The sequence below is a fragment of the Cylas formicarius genome, unplaced genomic scaffold (genome assembly GCF_029955315.1).
Source record: "Cylas formicarius isolate icCylForm1 unplaced genomic scaffold, icCylForm1.1 PGA_scaffold_1__22_contigs__length_36826433, whole genome shotgun sequence".
Classification (NCBI taxonomy): Eukaryota; Metazoa; Arthropoda; class Insecta; order Coleoptera; family Brentidae; genus Cylas; species Cylas formicarius.
Window position 1 is genome coordinate 31,723,272 of NW_026844264.1, and position 19,425 is coordinate 31,742,696.

The following is a 19,425-nucleotide window of genomic DNA, read 5'->3' on the forward strand; positions in this document are numbered from 1 at the left end:
AATGCATTTTTAGTGAAATGCCATAAACAAGCACGTTACTGATTACAGTTTACGTTTATTTTATTTAGTGTCCCTATTTTGTTGCTTTTTAAAAAATAAATGTTATTATTATTATTTTATTATTAACTGCTTATTGGACCTTTAAATATTATTCGAGTTTTTACACTAATTTTCTGTAAAAAAAAAGTAGAAATCTCTGCAATTGTTTGATGCTCCTTTAAATATTATTCGGGTTTTTACACTAATTTCTATAAAAATGTAGACACTGCGAGATTAATAATCTCTACAACTGTTTGTTGCTCCTTCAATTATTATTATGGTTTTTACACTGATTTCCATAAAAATGTAGAAATTGCGAAATTAATATTCTCTACAGCTTTTTGTTGTTCTTTTAAATATTATTCTGGTTTTTACACTAATTTCTATAAAAATGTAGAACCTGCGAGATTAATAATCTCTACAACTGTTTGTTGTTCCTTTAATTATTATTATGGTTTTAACATTAATTTCTATAAAAATGTTGAACCTGCGAGATTATAATCTCTACAACTGTTTGTTGGCCCTTTAATTATTATTATGGTTTTTACACTAATTTCCATGAAACTGTAGAAATTGCGAGATTAATAATCTCTACAGCTTTTTGTTGCTCCTTTAAATATTTTTCTGGTTTTTACACTAATTTCTATAAAAATGTAGAACCTGCGAGATTAATAATCTCTACAACTGTTTGTTGCTCCTTTAATTATTATTATGGTTTTAACATTAATTTCTATAAAAATATAGAACCTGCGAGATTAATAATATCTACAACTGTTTGTTGGTTCTTTAATTATTATTATGGTTTTAACATTAATTTCTATAAAAATGTAGAAACTGCGAGATTAATATCTCTCCAGCACTTTGTTGCACCTTTAAATATTATTAGGGTTTTTACACTAATTTCTATAAAAATGTAGAACCTGCGAGATTATTAATTTCTACAACTGTTTGTTGCTCCTTTAAATATTATTCTGGTTTTTATACTAATTTCTATAAAAATGTAGCACCTGCGAGATTAATAATCTCTACAACTGTTTGTTGATCCTTTAATTATTATTATGGTTTTAACATTAATTTCTAAAAAAATGTAGAACCTGCGAGATTAATAATCTCTACAGCACTTTGTTGCACCTTTAAATATTATTAGGGTTTTTAAACTAATTTCTCTACAATTTTTTAACAAAAACTTATAAAATCTTTTTTAACCAAACATCCCTTTTTTTGATGTTGGCTTCCCATGTGCCCAGCATTATCAGCATAGGTAATGCCTCCACGTATGAGAGAAGACCACTTCCCTCCCCTCTTACGCAAATCATGGAAATATCTTTTAACAAGCGTGCAAATCATAAAACCGTCAGAATCGTCATCACCACAGACCAAATGAAATAAACGCGGAGCGCGCAAAAAGCGACCGGTTTTTGACTTTTATTTGGGGGAGCGTTTTAATAGAAAACCGGTATGAATATTTATGAGTTTTATATACAAACTCCAAATGTGACGACGGGTTTGTTTTGCGAAAAATTTCCGAAAGGAAAAAGCAAGGTTCAAGAGAAAACAAAGAATATTTCGAAATTAAAAACGAACTCCGTTCGGTGGTAGGGGGATTACTCAATTTTTGGCGCACCATTATTTGGACGCTAAATGGGTTTCGGTTAGTTAGTTGAATTTTTAATACGCGAAAATAAGCAGAAGGGATGAAGCGCCCTATAATTGCCGAAACCACTTCCTCAGTTGAAGTATGGCGTTCGAGTCAAGCGCATTACAGCTGTTTGTTCCGACATTGTGGATATTAAGTAATTAAAGTGTGGAATGTAGAGATTATAAATATTGCAGTTTCTACATTTTTTTATAGAAATTACTGTAAAAACCCGAATAATATTTTCAAGAGCAACAAATAATTGTAGAGACTTAGCAGTTTCTACATTTGCATAGAAATTAGTCTAAAAACCCGAATAATATTTAAAAACGCAACATTGTAGAGATTATTAATTTCGCAGTTTCTGCATTTTTTATAGAAATTAGTGTAAAAGCCGCAATAATATTTTATGTATTTTGTAAAACGCAGTAACAATATACTAATTAAAATAAACCTTCATCAAACCTGAAGCATCAATAAAATGTTTGTTTGTGGCATTTCGCTAAATATGCATTTAATTTACTTAAAACTAAGATTCAACTTAAATTAACATAAAAAACAATTTCTAGTTTGACATACAACCAAAGGTAATATATCAAGTGGACAATAAAAACAGAACCATAGAAAAAAAAAGCGTTAAAATGTTGGTATTTTTCTACACTTATTTTCACCATCCTTGTTTGGGATGATTGATAGTGGTGAGAAAAGGTAATAAAATTAGCAATGCTTTGAAGTGTCCAATTCATGCTTTCCACCATCCCAAAATGGTTGGTGGTTAATTAAATTGAGGTGGCTTTTTCTTGATGAAAATCCATTTAACAAAATAAATAGGAAGTAAAGGTATAGATTTTCACGACATCATATAAGTTGTTATTTGTATTCCGTTGTCTGTACTCGTGTCTTCGTTCTTTCTTCATCCATTTCGTCTGGCCTTGGATCTGGGCTTTCCATGCAGCGGGCCATCTGTTGTAGGTTTTTAATTTTATAAACTTTGGAAAAACCTTATTTTAGAGACGCGTTGTTGAAACAATTGTCATGTAAATATATATAATTTCGTGAAAATCTGACCTTTTAGTTCTTATTTATTTTATTGTGTCTTTGTTATCCAAAAATAAAACCAGCCACTAAGAGTTATAGAATATAGTTTGTCAAAAATACATGTTCTTAACCTCTTCACCTGTTTTTGGTCCAAATAATTTGGCCACTAACTCATTGCCACTATGGTTTACGTTATGAACTGAATATACATCGAATAAAGAATCACTATACTAACCAAACCAAAACAAATATAACATCATAGATGTATGCTGAGAAGAAAAGAACTCTTGGCAAACAATTTTGGTATCAACTTTGTCGTACTTTTACTAATTAGATCCTTATAAATCATCTCCGATTAGAATAAATAATCATTGCTAGAGGCCAGCAGTAGGTTCAATCCTGTTTAATTCTTTTCTAAAAGCCCTCAAAATTCACTTTAAGTCTTCGCGGGTCCACCACATTTTTCGGAGAACCTCGAGAATATAATGTTATTTCAAGCGATATTATGCTATGCATATAGACACAGCCGCATCATATCGCGTATCCATCTCTTATTAAACTCACATTAAACTCCGAACAAAGTTCAACGCACTGACTGCTTGTTATTGTTCCAGGTCTCAGGAAAGTTTACCCCTATTACTTTACTTTTACAACTTTCACGAAAGGCCGTTGGGTAGGGGAACGCATCTTGGATGTATTCGCCAGAGAGTTCAGGGCACATCCCGCAGAAGAATACGAAAGGTGTATACGAGCGGGAACGCTCACCGTAAACTACGATAAAGTTCCTACGGACTACAGGTTGAAGCATAACGACTTACTCGCCAACGTTGTTCACAGGTTCGTGATAATTTTGTTAACAAACCAGTGTTTTTTTTTTCCTAGATGTTCCGTAGAGATCGATTCTTTCGGAGATGAGTCTCCGGAATTCAGCTTAGTTGCTCCGAACTAATATTTACTTAATGTTTTTGGGAAACAAACGGCTCGCGCCATGATGAAAAGCTTTTAAAGCAAATATGAAAAATTGAGTCAGCTTTATTCAATATTACAGTCCAAGAAGTTTCTAAAAGTTCGCAATATCTTAAGTCGATCAAATCTTGTTTATTACCAACAATTTTTAATGAAATATCTGGCCTTTCACAATCGTCAAAATTTAAACGGAAAATATTGAACAAAAGGAACACCCTGTATAGCCTTTCGTCAAATTTTGCAGATGGGACCGACCCAAACAAACAGGGAAATAAAAACACCGCGGAGTCTTCGATATTGCCAATTTAAAAGAGCTCTAGGGGCCCAATATTGTTGATACTCTGCAAAACAACAAAATCGGATATATTGCAAAATCAAAATGTTTCAGATGTTCTATTAATAATGTTGTGCGAATCAAAAAACAAATTTCTGCGATTTAGAGAACGATCAAATACGTCGATATTGCAAAATAATGAACTACTTGAATAGGATACGGTAATAAAAATGGTTGGACGAGCCTGTTGTTTCCTGCAAAATGAACCAACAAGCTGTTATGTTTCAAAATGTCGATATTTGTGATATGCGCAATAATTTAAAAAAATGTGGTTCGTAACCGTCTTTTATAGTGGTACAAATTTTAATAAATTTTTAAAGTAGTTGAAAAGGGTTTCAGATGATCGAATGCAGATCGTTTCAATTCGATTTTGTTCATTTCTCATCATTAATACGAACTACTTGCCTATACCATTTCCGCTAATTTCTAGGGTAAATAGATGACAAATTGTTTTTGCCCGATTAATTAAAAATGAAAATAAATTTTATTTGGGTGCATGGTCGCACCACTACATTAATTTTTTTGAGTGGAAAACCATTGAGCACAAATGTACCAGAGTAAAATGATGCTGCCGGAACAAATTGTACAACACAATAGACCTGAGTTTTGCTTGTTCGATAAAGACATTAACGCACTCACATCGATAGATGTCAGTAGAAGGAATCACAATACCATCAGTTAAGGGCCAATAATCCATTAAAACAGATAAAATAACGTACTTGGGCTGCAGCCGGAACAAGAAATGGGATCAAATGGCGTATAGAAAAAGCCAGTGTTTTTAACCGCCTCACGAAAGTCAGGGAACATGCACCTGAATATTACTATGAGAACACAGGTCCTAAGATGTTAGGTATTCTCCACTCTCCTATACGGAGTGGAAGCCTGGAGGTTGACAGATGCTACATCTAAGCTCCCATTCATAAGTATACATAATGTAAAAGTGAAGAAGATGGCGTACCTTGAGCATGTGATGCATAATGAGAAATATCAATTTATCCAACTAATCTTGCATGGCAAAACAGATGATCGAAGAGGTCACGAGCGACGCGAACATCGTGGCTGAAAAATATCAGTGGGGAGATCTTCAGATATCAAAATTACAGATTCCCAACATATGGATTTGGATGTAGTTCGGGTCCACATTGATAGATGGCAGAACAAACCAAATTACAGATTCCTTACTAACGAAATGGCTTAGTTTTATCATTTAACGCATGATAGCGTAAACCAAACCGCAAACCTCAAACGAAATATCATTTATCGCATGATAGCGTAAACCAAACCTCCAACCTCAAACGAAACCAATTGAAAAATACCTCTGTTGAATGAGTTACGAAAAATATAAATTGTCATTAAAATCCGTACAATATCTTTTATACGGGCCACTGGAGAAATTTCTCAAACGACACTTGATGTCCTAAACTTCCTGCAGATTCCGGGAAAATCAATAAAATAAAATTTACAATTGTAGCTCGGCTCAAAGCAAAACATAAATTATACAAAGGCAACAAATAATTTAGCAAACAGCTTAAAATAGGATCTTAAATATTATTCTATTCTGTTGAGAAAATCTAAATAATTTTTTTACACTTACATAATTTAAATTTTCAATATTACAATTCCGCAAGTTGCCTCAAATGTTATTTTGATGTGCAAAACACAACTATTCTAGCAGCCTATAATATTTTGTTTACCCTACAAATTAGCGGAACGTTTTCTACAACATCCTGCAACGAGAGCATTTTTTTTATTTCGAATTTTCCTCTACAATCTAGAGAATGTTGGTCAAAAATCAAGTCCTTCACATTTTTAATCGATAATTTAGCGATATTTCACTTGAAGGTGTCTACGGGACACGCCACGGTCAGCGAAATTTCGTTCCATTCATCCTCTAGCTTTTTATTATGGTCCCTATTGTGTTACGCAGATGAATAATTCAACAACTTTTACCTCTCAGATTCCGGACGTTTAATCTTCCGCGGCCAAAGTTATTCATTTAGGTTAACCGTCAACTGGAAGGCATTATAGTAGTTAAACAAAGGGACCGGCGATTCTCCGAGGGACTTGAAATCCGTTCAAACGAGCGACAATCCCGTTGGTGCGTGGATTTTTAAAGAAACCAACTATTAAATATGCAAATTTTATGTATGAAAGTCTAATTCTAATCTTTAAAGCTTTATAAGGCCTCAAACGTCGTGTATCTGTTAAAAAAAAGAAGTATTACAGGGTGTGCGATAAATCTTGAGCTCATTTTAAGAAAAAACTTATGGACGTACGTCGTAAACGAAGTGACTTTTGATATATGAAGGTGGCAAAGTTTTTAATATGTGCTGTCCGAATGAAACACCACACACCACAAGTGCATTTATTTTTTTCCTAAATTAACTAAAATTAAAACTAACCAAAATTATTCCGATTCTAACCAATAATTTCTTGCTAAATTTTGTAGTAGTTTTTTGTTGCAACTGAAGAATATTTAAAATTAATTTTTAATATATATACTATACTAATTTTCAGTTGAGTTTAATGTTTTTTTTAATCTTTTCTACTCATATTTCTCAAAATAAGTGGTTGGAAGTGGTTGGATACCTTGAAAACGTATTTTGCAAACTTGCGAACGAGCTAAAAAAGAAACACAGCAATACGTGTGGTTTCCTTTCAGCAAAATCTCCTTCGTTTTCGTAAATTACGTTTTTTTTTTTAATTTAAGAAAAAATCTCTAGAGGTGGCGCAACGCTATGTTTCAAAATGAGCTCAAGAATTATTCCATTCAGTATTGACTCACCAAGTAACAAACTGTATTTAAAGCGTCATTTTTCTCGTAGAAGTGGAAAAGTGGTTATAGAAACATGTTTTTCAGAATGTATTTATCATAGACTAACAATTGTTATAGTAGATGTACGATAAACGAAGACAGCAAAATTCGAATAATGAGACTACATATACAAATGCTTCTTTTGAGAGATAGATCACATTACATTTGGAGTTTATCTGGAATGAACTTCAATAACATTACCCGCGTATCATCTCTCCAATGTATGTTCAATGTTTCATAAATTTTCCTTGATTTCTCTTGTGTAATAAAAGTTAAATGACACCCTTACCCGTAAAACCCTGCCATAAATTAGCTACCTCATAACCCTCAATTGTGTAGGCACGAGAGATCTTTTAATACACTTCCGAATGGATACAGGTTCGGATCTTGAATTTTCGGACTTGGCATATGCTTATGAAAAACCGTAAAATTATATTCAATATTCAACCAAATATTCAGTTGCTGTGTCTATGCTAAAATTAATTTTAAGAAATTTCAAGTTTAATCAAATAAAAGTTAAGGACATCTTCTACTCTACCTCTTATCTGTGGGTTTTCAAATTGGGTACTTTGATAAATTCACACTGGCCGAACGGCTCGGTTTTATGGGTAGCTCGGCCTATATTGAATTTAAGTAATCCTGACTTGCTATAACTTGTATTCGGTCGGATTCCATTAACACTTGCCGTTTAATGTCGTATAGCCTTTTCCAATACTACTAAATGAACCGATGTCACCCAATGGGTCTGGTCGTATATTTTGACCTCAATGTAGGAACTTTAGTTAAAACACACATTGTGGACGAAATCGAATTTTCATTTGGGGTACGCGGGGATTACAATTCCCTTCATATTAATTGATAAATGTTTTGTTTGTTTTATTAAATCTGGTAACAGGTTGAAAAAGTTACGGAAACTAAAAACACAGTCTGATGAACACATACAAATGAAAACTCTAAAACTCCTTATTTCCTCTGAAGAATAAAACAAATAAAATAGTAATAAATAATATATAAAATTTAAAAAAATCTGGTATAGTATATAGTATAGAGACTTATTTGTGGATGATGACATGTTACACGTAGGACCGTTTTGAAAATTGGTAGTTAGCATAAATGAATTTCTGTTTTCTTCTTCCTCACATAATCTCCATAATACCTATGTTTAGCGGCTTTGGAAAAAATATTTTATTTTTCATTTAGTACCACAGTAGTCAAAGATCAAAGATCAAAACTTGATGCTACTTTTTAAACCAGCATTTTTAGAAATCGAAAGTAACGATCATGTCGAATCCCTTTGAAATAATAGAAATTGATGTCTTCGTTTGTGGGTTTACCTATGGCATCTTGTTGGTTCATTAAATCGTTTCGTAAGCGAACCTTTTAGGCGTACTAAAAAGTGTATGTTGCAGACACGAAGTGCCAGTCACTAGTCAAGCGATCACCATTGTACATATGGATGAGGACATTGTGGTGGTCAACAAACCCGCTTCTATCCCTGTAAGTGGCTAAGAGACTGCCATCACAAGTACATTTATCTTCTTAGAATAATATTAGTTCTTCGTTTGTGTGTGTCTGCATATATGTCTGCTCTTTACCATAAAATTATTACACAGTTTGGAGCTTTAGCAAAGCGGGTTAGTTTTGGTTGACGTAGCTACCAATAACAAGTAGAGCGATAAGGAGGAGTATTGTCCAGTTGGGGTTCGAAATTACGACGTCAGCTTTGGGGTTTTTGAATTGCCCATACTATAGGTGCCTCGTATATTGAAACCGCGTTCCCATCCACCCGATTCAAATTAATTAACCCGATGTCGTAGTAAATTTAGTTTAATTTGTTATACCCCGATTAACACGTAGCGACCACGTAACACTTAGACGTTAAAGCGATGATACTATCGAGGGACTTGGATCGACTCCCTAAACATTCGTTCTCTTTTGTGGATTCCTTGCAGACACGAGACTCCCGTTTTATCGAACGCGATCAAGTTAATACATCTAGACGAAGATATTGTCGTGTTGGATAAACCTTGTTCGCTGCCGGTGAGTAAGCTCGGCCGAATGGTCCGGATCAGCTTTCACAGATAACCGTGATGGGCACGTGTACATAATTCCGAACATGCAAAAAAGCCAAAGGCTATTGGTTCGTGAATCATCCTTTGTCTATGTTGGTTTTGTAAGTCATAGCTTACGCCTTCGCAAGCGCACTGCATAACGTGCGCGAAAGTCCCATTTTGGTACTATATTTTTATGTAACTAACACCAATTTTACACTATTTTCTTTATTGCACGACAATCCCGGTACATCCTATATCAGCCTTCGTGTTCTTTCTAATCTGGTGTTCTTTGTCAGATCATCGGATTGTGAAACAGCTTAATTCGATGTTTCTAAAGGTGAAATCGGAATTACCTCGGAAAATCCAGTTTCCTCATTTTTGTTGTCATGTTGATGTTTTGAATGTAACGTAATAACTGCGAGTTTAAAAATTTGTGTAAATATCGGCCCAAAATTTCATTCCATCATGGGAATTGCGTTTAGCGCGGATATGTATGTATATCGTTTACAAATCCTTGATAAATCTTAGTATATATCAAATAGATCCCCGTGGTTCATCAGTCACCATATATAAAATAAAATAAAATAAATTAATTTTAATTCGCGGTATGGAGTATGGGACGTTAGAGGTGAGGTCATAAATATTTATAAAATATTATAACACGTTGCTATCAATAAACAAAAGTCTCAACTATAAAAATTGGGGATAAAAAATACGAATGTGGGCAACAATCTTCCCACCATCATGTGGGAACATTTTTTATTATTTTTAAATTAACTAATTAGTCAATTATTCTTTTTAATTAAAGGTCATTTACACTGTATTATAAATAAATCAACTAAATCTTATTTGGTTTTCGGATGTTAAATCCATACTAAACTTTGCATCAACTTTGAAGATTTTTGTGGTGGAGTGAGTAGTAGTTTGATTCCAGTTTCTTCAAAACTTTATTTGTTACTTCTGATGCACAAACTATCCCCAAAGTTAACCAAAACTCATTAGGCTCTATTTAACGAACTAAAACTTAGTCTTCAGGGATGGGTAACATAGGGGAGGCGTGGGAAAAATTTGCCCCAAATTTGTTGTTTGTTGAGTTTTCGTAATTTGGACTGCAGAAGTTTTAAAGATACCCTTGTCTCACCTGACATTTAATGTTTATTTACCAAGCAATACAAACAAATGAAACCCGTCATGAACTGCCAAGGCTTACTAATAATTATTGGCATCTCGATTGTAACATTAAAATTTAAAAAAATTGTAATTAAATTTTCAAAAGCATTTTTGCCAAAAAAAACGGTCTGGTCCAGCGAGGTTCAACAAAGAAACCTTATTTAGGTAGAAAAGATTTTCAAATTCTGCAGTCCAAATTGCGAAAATTCAACAAACAAAAAATTTGGGGCAAATTTTTCCCACGCCTCCCCTGTGTTACCCACCACCACTGAAGACAATCCAATACTAAGTTTTAGTTCGTTAAATGCAGCCTAAAAAGTTTAATAACCGTACCAAATTTTATTTACAAATATTTACGTGTTTCGAAAATATTTACAAAAAATTGCGATCACCTCTTCAAATTTAACACCCTGTATGTTAAAAACTAAGACGTTTTGGACCCTAGTTTATATGAACTTTTATCCTTATCTTGGGTCACAGAATACGTGGTTAGAATATTGAGGTCAAATTTATTACTTCCAGGACTCAGTGTATAGCGTGAAATGAAACTAAATCTAAATCTACTTATATCACTCTGGTATATTTCGGGGATAGTACTTCCTGCCTCTGTTGTTCTCTTTATTCATAGCGGCGCTTTTTATATGCTGATGACCAAGTTGAGTAAACTAAAAAAACTAAAAAATGATATAGCTTTTGATTATAAATTCTGGGATCTTGAAATAACTATAGGCATTAAACTAAGTTTTGAAATTCATATTGAAAACAACGAAAAATGAAATTTGGGTTTTCAATTTAGGGGTTAGAAAAGAATTTCGTACTGATCGTACTCTATAACAGCCACATGCCGACCCATCCTGGGTTTGCCAGTGTGATATGGGGTCACCAATATCTCAAATATGTAAACAGAATTAAAAACATTCAAAAAAAGTTTATTTTTCACATGAACTTTAGATATAACCGCAGTCTAACAGGTTTTCTTAGTTCTAGTAGTTTACATAGCATTTTTTTGCATAATATTGTTAATAGTAGGCTGTGCAAAACTGTTAGAGAAATTATCTTTTAATGCTAGGGTGGAAGCGACGAGAACTCACAACTCACCAATATGTCTTTTGCAAAGAATTTATAAAATACTTATTTTTGCTTGCTAAACTAAATTTGATTTATTTCTACTATTAAAAAGAAACACGTGTTGAGGTAGACGTTGGATCGCGCTACTAGTTTTATAAAATTTTCTTTCCCGAACAAAGTTCTACTGATTTTTTTCAGCATCATAAACTGTATTTAGTACTTTTGATTTTTCCAAGGCAATAACGGAAGTTCGTTGGCAATTTTTCTTTTTTTTTTAGGAACAATTTACTTCTAGTTTTTTTTTTTGGTATTAAAAAGCTAATATCACTAGCACCAGTTCAACTCAACATGATTAATTCAAGATTGCGTCGTGAAGGACCAATCATTTGCCGTTTTTGAATTTTTTTTTATTTTAATTACATTAAGTATAACTAAGATTCGGCTTTGCATTTGTATTTGTGCTGGGAAATTGTTTATGTGCAGTTTGCCTCGCAAAATTATATAAACTCGGGTACACTGTAAATTAATTTAATTAATCCGTCGATGTAATTTTCCATGCATTTATAACTTCCGCGAATTAAATCTCGCTTACTGTTATACTTGTAATCTGTTAGTGGAGAAACTGTTAAGGTAATTAATGCACACACCAACATGTGCTCAAACCTACTAAATTGTCACACGTTAAAACGACTGGCGCTCCAAGTTAATCCGCTACGTGGATTCCCCTTAGGTTTTAACACGTGTGCAAATGAATTAGCTGTTTGCACGTTAACTCAAGATAACATTAGGCCGCATTAAAGTCTAAGAACTATCGTTTCGGCGCTGCAAATTGTTTCATTGGGGTTCGTGCGGACACACACTGCGGTATTTGGTAATGCATTTAATCAAGACTTAATAATGATTACAATAAAGTAATCACAGACAGACAAGTGAGATACATCGAGTAATCATATAAAGGAAAATATCGCCAGGTCAGAGGTGAAAAATCTCCAACGTATCCAAGCAATACAACAAATCAAATCAGGAAAAGCACCCGGCACAGACTATGTACAAATGGAAATCATAAAACTCTTAGAAAGTGACAATGTCGACTATCTAGTGAAACTTCTCAATGCCATGCACAATCTTTATTTCAATCCCGAAAAAAGCGAACGCGAATAGATGTGAACTGTGAACTATTACATTTTCACGCAGTAAATATAACGAAATATTTATAAACCATATTAGAACGCGAATAATAAAAACTATAAGGTATGGAACAAAAATATTGATAAAGATCCTAGATAGTAACATATAAAATTTACAACTTTATTTGAATGAGGGATATTTTTTTGAGTTACTGAGTTACTAATATTACATTTCTTTGGAAGGTTTAGTAAATTTTGAACTTCCGTAGTAAGTTTGGTCACCATTACGTCTATTTTGTATCGTACTTCTCACGTAATTATTGCGTCAGTTTTTAGCTATACTAAATTTTAAAAAACCGTATCGAACATAAAACATAACACAGTCATGGACATAAATGGATCTATCATAATGCAAAATAAACAAATACTATTCCGATTTGCCATTTTTGAGTATTTTTAAAATCCACTTGATGTTCTCACGGTCGATCAGTTTTGTACTGTCAAATACCCCAATATGCGACATTCGGTGTCGAGGTTACGTTATGTATCTTAATACGAATCTTTTTTATATATAGAAAAAAAAATGACTGAAATGACAAGCATGCTTCAATACTGCTTCGGAAACCTGCCGCGTTGGCGCCACCTTCGTAAGCTATATTAAGTGTTAAAATGTTTTTTTTTATTTACTCGGTTGAGAAAGGAATAAATTTATATAAATTGTTTGCACGACCGTAATGGGCTAGATGCGAGAAAGAACATCTGAACGAGAGTCCCCATAACAAATTACCGATTTACTTTGCTTTTTATTTCCGTTCCTTGCAAATGGTAATGTTAAAATTCGATTTGCATCACAAAGGTAACTATAAAAAGACGCTCCTTCGATATATTTTCTTTTGGATTTTTTGCTAAGAAATTCACTCAATTGAAACTATATAATAAATCCCTTTTTTATTATTTCAAAAGACGGCCCCCAAAAATTACCATTTACTGATCTTAGTTGGCTTATGCTGTTTTGATAACTGTATGTCCTTTAATTAAGTTTTAAAAAGTTCACGTTCACATAATTTTTTCCATTTTGATAAGTGTATTTTATAAAATTTCTCTTTAAGTGGTGGTTATTCTTTTGTAAGGAAAAGATGAATCGAGTATGTCATTTGAGCAATCAACTCGAAAGTGTTAGAAATGTCAGAATTTCTGCCTTAACCGTCAGGAGAAGAAAAAAGTCGATTGGTTAGTTAGATCATGACTCGCTATCTTCGCGGATGACTGGAAGAGAGTTTTGGCCACAGATTGAACTTAAGTGAGCTAGCCTAAAATCATAAAAAATAAATCAGACTTGGAGAAAGATTTTATGATTGCACTATCCCTCCAAACATAATCCGAGGGAGGAGGAATATATTTTGAGGCACGCACCATTTCCACACGTAACATAACGCAAGGTCCCGCATTGCAAAGACAGTTTTGGATTACTTCAATGAAAATACAGATGTTAAAGGGGCCACCACACACTCCAGATTCAAAAATTTTGGGTGTGTCCTAAAAATAATGTCATGTCATGTAGAGTTAGACCGTATTGTTCTCTTGCAACGAGAAAACATTACTTTAGCAACCACCCAAAACTTAATAAATAACAACCTCGCCCCGACGAATTGAACCATTTTATTTTTAATTTTATTTTTGTAAATTAGAAATTCTCTGATCTCCAAATGTTGTATAATTCTTCAAACTTTAATTAAATGGTTTCTGGTGCGGTGTGTTAATTTTTGAACAGGAGTGTATATCTGATTCGTATTTGCTTGACCCTCAAATCTTCAATAAATTGGTGCAACCCCACACCCGACACCAAAGTCTTGGGTCTTACAAGGCAGACAGACGCCCAGACAGAAATTACGCTATTGTTTTATAATAAAATAGAATATTTGAATGGTTTACAGTTTTTAAATATGGGCGATAAAACGTACGCAAAAAAAAAATGGTGACTGATGACGCAAAAAATATCATCCATATATCATCTTCACGTTCACGTCGCTTTAAATTTTCAGTCTGTCCGAAGGCAATGAGATAAACTCTTCTGGATATCTTCATCGAGGCAAGCATTGATTCGATGACCTGTAGATAATTTAGAAGCTTTGATACTTACAGTCGTCTCGGAAATACCTTTGGTTCTAACTCTGGATAATATTGACAACGTTGGATCTAGTAGGCATTTTATCCATTAGCTTATTTTGTGTTGTACATAATGTGACTGTAATTTAATAAGTTACTTTCGAACTTTCTTCACTCACGTCATATTTGTAGGTGCATCCGTGCGGAAGATATAGGCACAACACGGTGGTCTTCATTCTCGCCAAAGAATATAACTTGAAAAATCTCAGAACCATTCACAGACTGGACAGATTAACGAGCGGGCTCCTTTTATTCGGAAGATCGCCGAAAAAAGCTAGACAGATGGAACATCAAATTAGAAACAGGCTAGTTTCCAAGGAATACGTTTGCCGAGTGGAAGGAGAATTTCCCGAGTAAGTAAATCTGGTGCGATCTCACAACTAATATCGATATCGACATCGATTTAAGTACGGTCCAGTTGGTACGAGACTGTTTAAGATGATATTAATTGTTGTGACAATCTCTAACTCAGAACTAGCACTCATTTTCTTGCTGACAAAATAATAAGCAGTTTTTTAACATTTCTAAGTTATTTTTCGAAGAAACTTCCACAAGCTACTGTAATACTATTTACAAAACTTTACTCCTGCATCGGTAGCTACGGTGGTCATGAACACAAATGAATATCAGGAAAAGATTTAAGATATTCTTAAGGCTTCTTCTCTATCAGACTCCATGAAAAAGTCTCATGACTCTAAAATTTGTCGTCTCTACGAACTCCCTAAGATCTACAACCCAGGATTACCCCTTCGGCCTATTCTCAGCACCACTGGTTCTCCAACATATTCTCTAGCAAAATATCTAAATTCTATATTAAAACTCTTTACAGGGAAAACTTATATACTATATATACTTCTGTTTAGTTGCTACATACTAAAATCCCTATTCCTGAAACTCTGAATATCATCTCAGATATATTATAATCCGAGAATCAAACCTTCTGACCTTAATTGCAAAATGCTTGCCTGGAACATATTTTCTTATAACGGTCCAATTTTTGAACAAACGTCGGGACAGCTATGGGTTCGTCCACCTTCCATTTAAAACCAAAATGATGGGAACGCTACGTCAATGGTACTTTTGTTATTTGGGCCCATGGTCAAGAATCCCTAGTAGATTTTTTTAGAAATTTAAACTAACATACGTCTTCATTCTTAAATATCATTTTCAATAGAAAATCAGACCTAACATTTGGTCATTGTGTTTACAGAAAACCTATGCACACAGCTCGATACCCTAATGCATTGTCACATCACCATCCGACCCAAAAATCATCTGTTATCAACTTTTCTTTACAGAACCGTACTATATCAGCCCAAGTCCCGACTAAGACAAATAAACTCATCAGCAGTTGTCGAACACAATCACGAAACCTGACATACAATTTTATTCGATAAAAGTAAAATTCTTGCATGTAATCAATTCCTTCACCAACGAAAAATCCCAGAGTCTATAGAAATCTATAAACAAACTAACAATCTTAACCGCGACTCAGGTCTCTTTCTGTCACCAATATGAGAATCAGTCATCGGAGACCATGTTTATGACCCTCATTTAGCTCCGCCCCCCTCAAACAATATATAAGCAGGTACAGAGTTAAGCTGTGAAGAAGCCAGCAGGATGATTGGCGGATTTAAATTATGTTTTCTATGTTAAGTTTTGTTTTTGAATTATACGGCAAACAATAACATTTATCATTTTAAGCGCTGTGCAAGCTGTTAAATGCTTGATCGAACCCTTAAAATAACAGGAAAATTAAACGCAAACTATTTACATCCTCCTTCAGCGGCATGGTAGAGTGCAAAGAGCCAATAGAGGTAGTGAGCTACAAAATCGGAGTGTGCAAGGTGTCTCCGAAAGGAAAAGAGTGTAACACGTTCTTCCAAAAATTGGGCTACAACGGAAAAACCAGCATCGTGTTGTGTAGACCCAAAACCGGTAGGATGCATCAGATCCGAGTACATCTTCAGTACTTGGGTAAGTATTTCGTTAATATTTGAAGCGTTTTATCACTCGATTGATGCAGGTTATCCGGTCGTCAACGATCCCCTTTATAACCACGACGTCTTTGGCCCGCTAAAGGGCAAGAGTGGTGATCTGGGAGGCAAAACCGACGAGGAACTAGTCAGAGACTTAATACACATTCACAACGCGGAAAACTGGTTGGGTATGGACGGAGACAGCGAACTGTCGATGTTCAACTCGAGAAAAGCGGATTTAGACGATTCTTTAGTTGGACCTCTTGTGCCTAAGAGTAGGTGCCTGTCATACTTCTAATAACTAATTGAGTGTAGTGAGAGATATGGTGGTGTGGCAAGAGAAATAGCAAGAATCAACTGATTATAGGCAAATTAAAATATCACTTATTTTGACATATTTTTAATTAAAATAGTGTTTGTAAATACTGCAAAAGCTCGAAGTGTCTAACGTAACTCTTGGCTTGTAACTGAGTTATCGGTTTCCTGGCTTTTAAATCACTCTATATTTGTGCCTTTGTGTTGTAGTGTTGTTTTTTAAACACAAATACGATTTATAAATAACTCATTATTTTAAGCTTCCCAGTTGATAAAGTCGGGATTATACCTATTTTTAATTACATCATTTTATATTTCAAACAGCGGTGTCAACAAAGTTTTGAAAAAAATGGATATCGATGCGATATACATTTGCGTAGATTTCAATAATATTCACACGTACCCTGTAGGTGATGAAGACGCCGACCCGGTGTCACGCGAGCCTTCGCCGTGCGACGAACCCTGCGATAGCAGATCCTCACCTCCGACTTGCGAATCAACCCCCAACCCTTTGACGTTGTCGTCGTTTGCCAGCCGTAGCGGAGCAAACGACGCCAAAGTGACAGTGGCCACACAAACCGGACACGAGGCTCCGGATTTTAGTTTTAATCCCGATAAAATGACCGTCGACCAACACTGTTACGAATGTAAAGTGCGATACCGCGATCCGAAACCCCAGGACCTTGTCATGTATTTGCACGCCTGGAAATATAAAGTAAGTTTCCCAAATTTGAATCGCGTGACATTATATCACAAAGAAATAAGACAAGTCATTCATATAAATGGCCTCAACACCAAGAGCCAGTTTGCAGTCAACAAATCATCTACAACTCTCTTTTATGATTATGCCATTAATCAATTTTAAATGTGACAACAGTAAAAATTTCATCTCACTTTAGGTTAAACCGCCAGTAACTCCGGGATCCTGTTCCTCGCACTAGTACATTGCAACGCGAAAATCTTTGACAAATATGACAGCGTATCATTTCTCGTCCCTCTCTTTGATTTCAATAGTCCCAGTACATCTTTGTTAGACTGAGGGAGTAAGAGTTTATCTGTATGCCAAAAACGAAAAACTGTTTTTCTTCCTGCACTAACAATATTTTTGTATTTAGGATGGTCGGCTATCCCTCGATCACTTAAAAATATATACAGGGTGTTATTAAAATGACATCATGTAATTTAGTAAATGACTTTCGTGGTGAAAATACAATACTTGTTATTGTCCGGTATTCTGAAAAAATTCTTTAAAAATCTCGTATAAAATACAGTCGGAAAAAACATTGCATTTTTATGTTGATATTTTAAGTAAAACGAACCGGTTTGTTAGCATTTAGCAGCGCCACAAATTCGCCGATAATCCCAAGCAGGCAATAAGGTTTGTCGTTGCAAAATCAAATGTAAAAAATGTATTTTGTCTACTAATATTTCGAAAAGTTCCCGATTAATTTTTAATACGAATACTGCTAATTTTAAAAATTAAAAACTTCTAATTTCGAAAATTAAAAACTTATGGATTTTTTTCAGTATTAGTGTTACCTATACTACAAAGGAATCCTGTTAGCAAGGATATTAATTCATTATCAGTAGCTTACGCAGGAACATTTCTTACATTATATTGTGAGTAATTTCGATCAAAATAGTTGTACAATGTCGTTGATGATACCTTTTTCGTTTCATCTCCACAAACAAATTCTTTCATACATTTTAACTTTACTTATTGACGATTCGCCCTTTGGAATGTATTCGAAACTGTACTGGCTGGCATCTTACAGTATTTTTATGCCTAATACGCATTGATGATCTGCTGAGTTTATCAAACTGTATATTTTTAAATACATAACAAAAGATAATTTAATTAAGCTTTAACCATTCCCAGAATCCGCAATCGTGCTATTTGTTTACGAATTGTTATTCTTGTATTTTAATGAGAAATTATGAACAAATTTAAACTATATTTGGAATGGATATGTTACCGGAAAGATAAAAAATGTACAAATGCTATTCTGTAAACTCGCCAATTTACTGAGCGTTATGCAAAATCACTATTATTTTGCGCAAACTGCAGATTGACTACACTGTTTTAGGCAATCTGCAAAATATCTGCCACTTTTAAACAAAATTTTCGATCCGTTAGTAAATTGAACCTCTATACCAACTTACGTAACATAACAAATACTACCTAAAATTGTAGATACTACCTTTCTCCTATAATTCTATCAACTCAACAACAGAAATTAGCAAGTGTCTGATTATTTTCTGTTATTCTCTTGTTGACTTTGGTTGATAGAATGATAGGAGACAGATGAAGGAACTGCCTAGCAACATTGATTACAGTCAAACATTTAACGCCATCTAGACTTGCACTCTAGAAATATTAAACGCGTCAAATGATAGAAACACAATCCTTACAGTTCTTATTGCTTCCACAAAAATATTTCCTTCTTTCCTCTCGTCATTATGATTCACAAACTGTCCGATAAACAGAACTCAACAATAGGTACACTGTCTAGTCAATGTGGAAAATAAACACCTTCAGTTTGTAGAGTACCTAGACATTTCTCACATTCAGGATTTTTGTATATGGCCGGTAACAGATACATTAAAAAAATACTGCCGGTGGTTTGTAGAATGTGCAGCTATGGAATCTAGTAACCATCTAAAATTTTTACGACGCAGGTTGTAAAAAAAACATGGTCCGAGTGAAAGTGAAAGTTA

The 19,425-nt window shown here is 34.3% G+C and overlaps 1 protein-coding gene across 4 annotated transcripts in view; it reads left to right on the plus strand.

The window, feature by feature from the left end:
- Nucleotides 1-19,425, plus strand: part of LOC132696556 (pseudouridylate synthase RPUSD2-like) — a 378,541-nt gene that overhangs the window by 355,264 nt on the left and 3,852 nt on the right. For all 4 annotated transcript variants that reach the window (XM_060661445.1, XM_060661446.1, XM_060661447.1 and 1 more), the window contains 6 exons: nt 3,328-3,550; nt 8,238-8,325; nt 14,546-14,766; nt 16,200-16,390; nt 16,440-16,667; nt 17,118-17,422. In XM_060661445.1, coding sequence (XP_060517428.1) covers nt 3,328-3,550; nt 8,238-8,325; nt 14,546-14,766; nt 16,200-16,390; nt 16,440-16,667; nt 17,118-17,422 — 1,256 coding nt within the window. The remainder of the gene's footprint in view (nt 1-3,327; nt 3,551-8,237; nt 8,326-14,545; nt 14,767-16,199; nt 16,391-16,439; nt 16,668-17,117; nt 17,423-19,425) is intronic.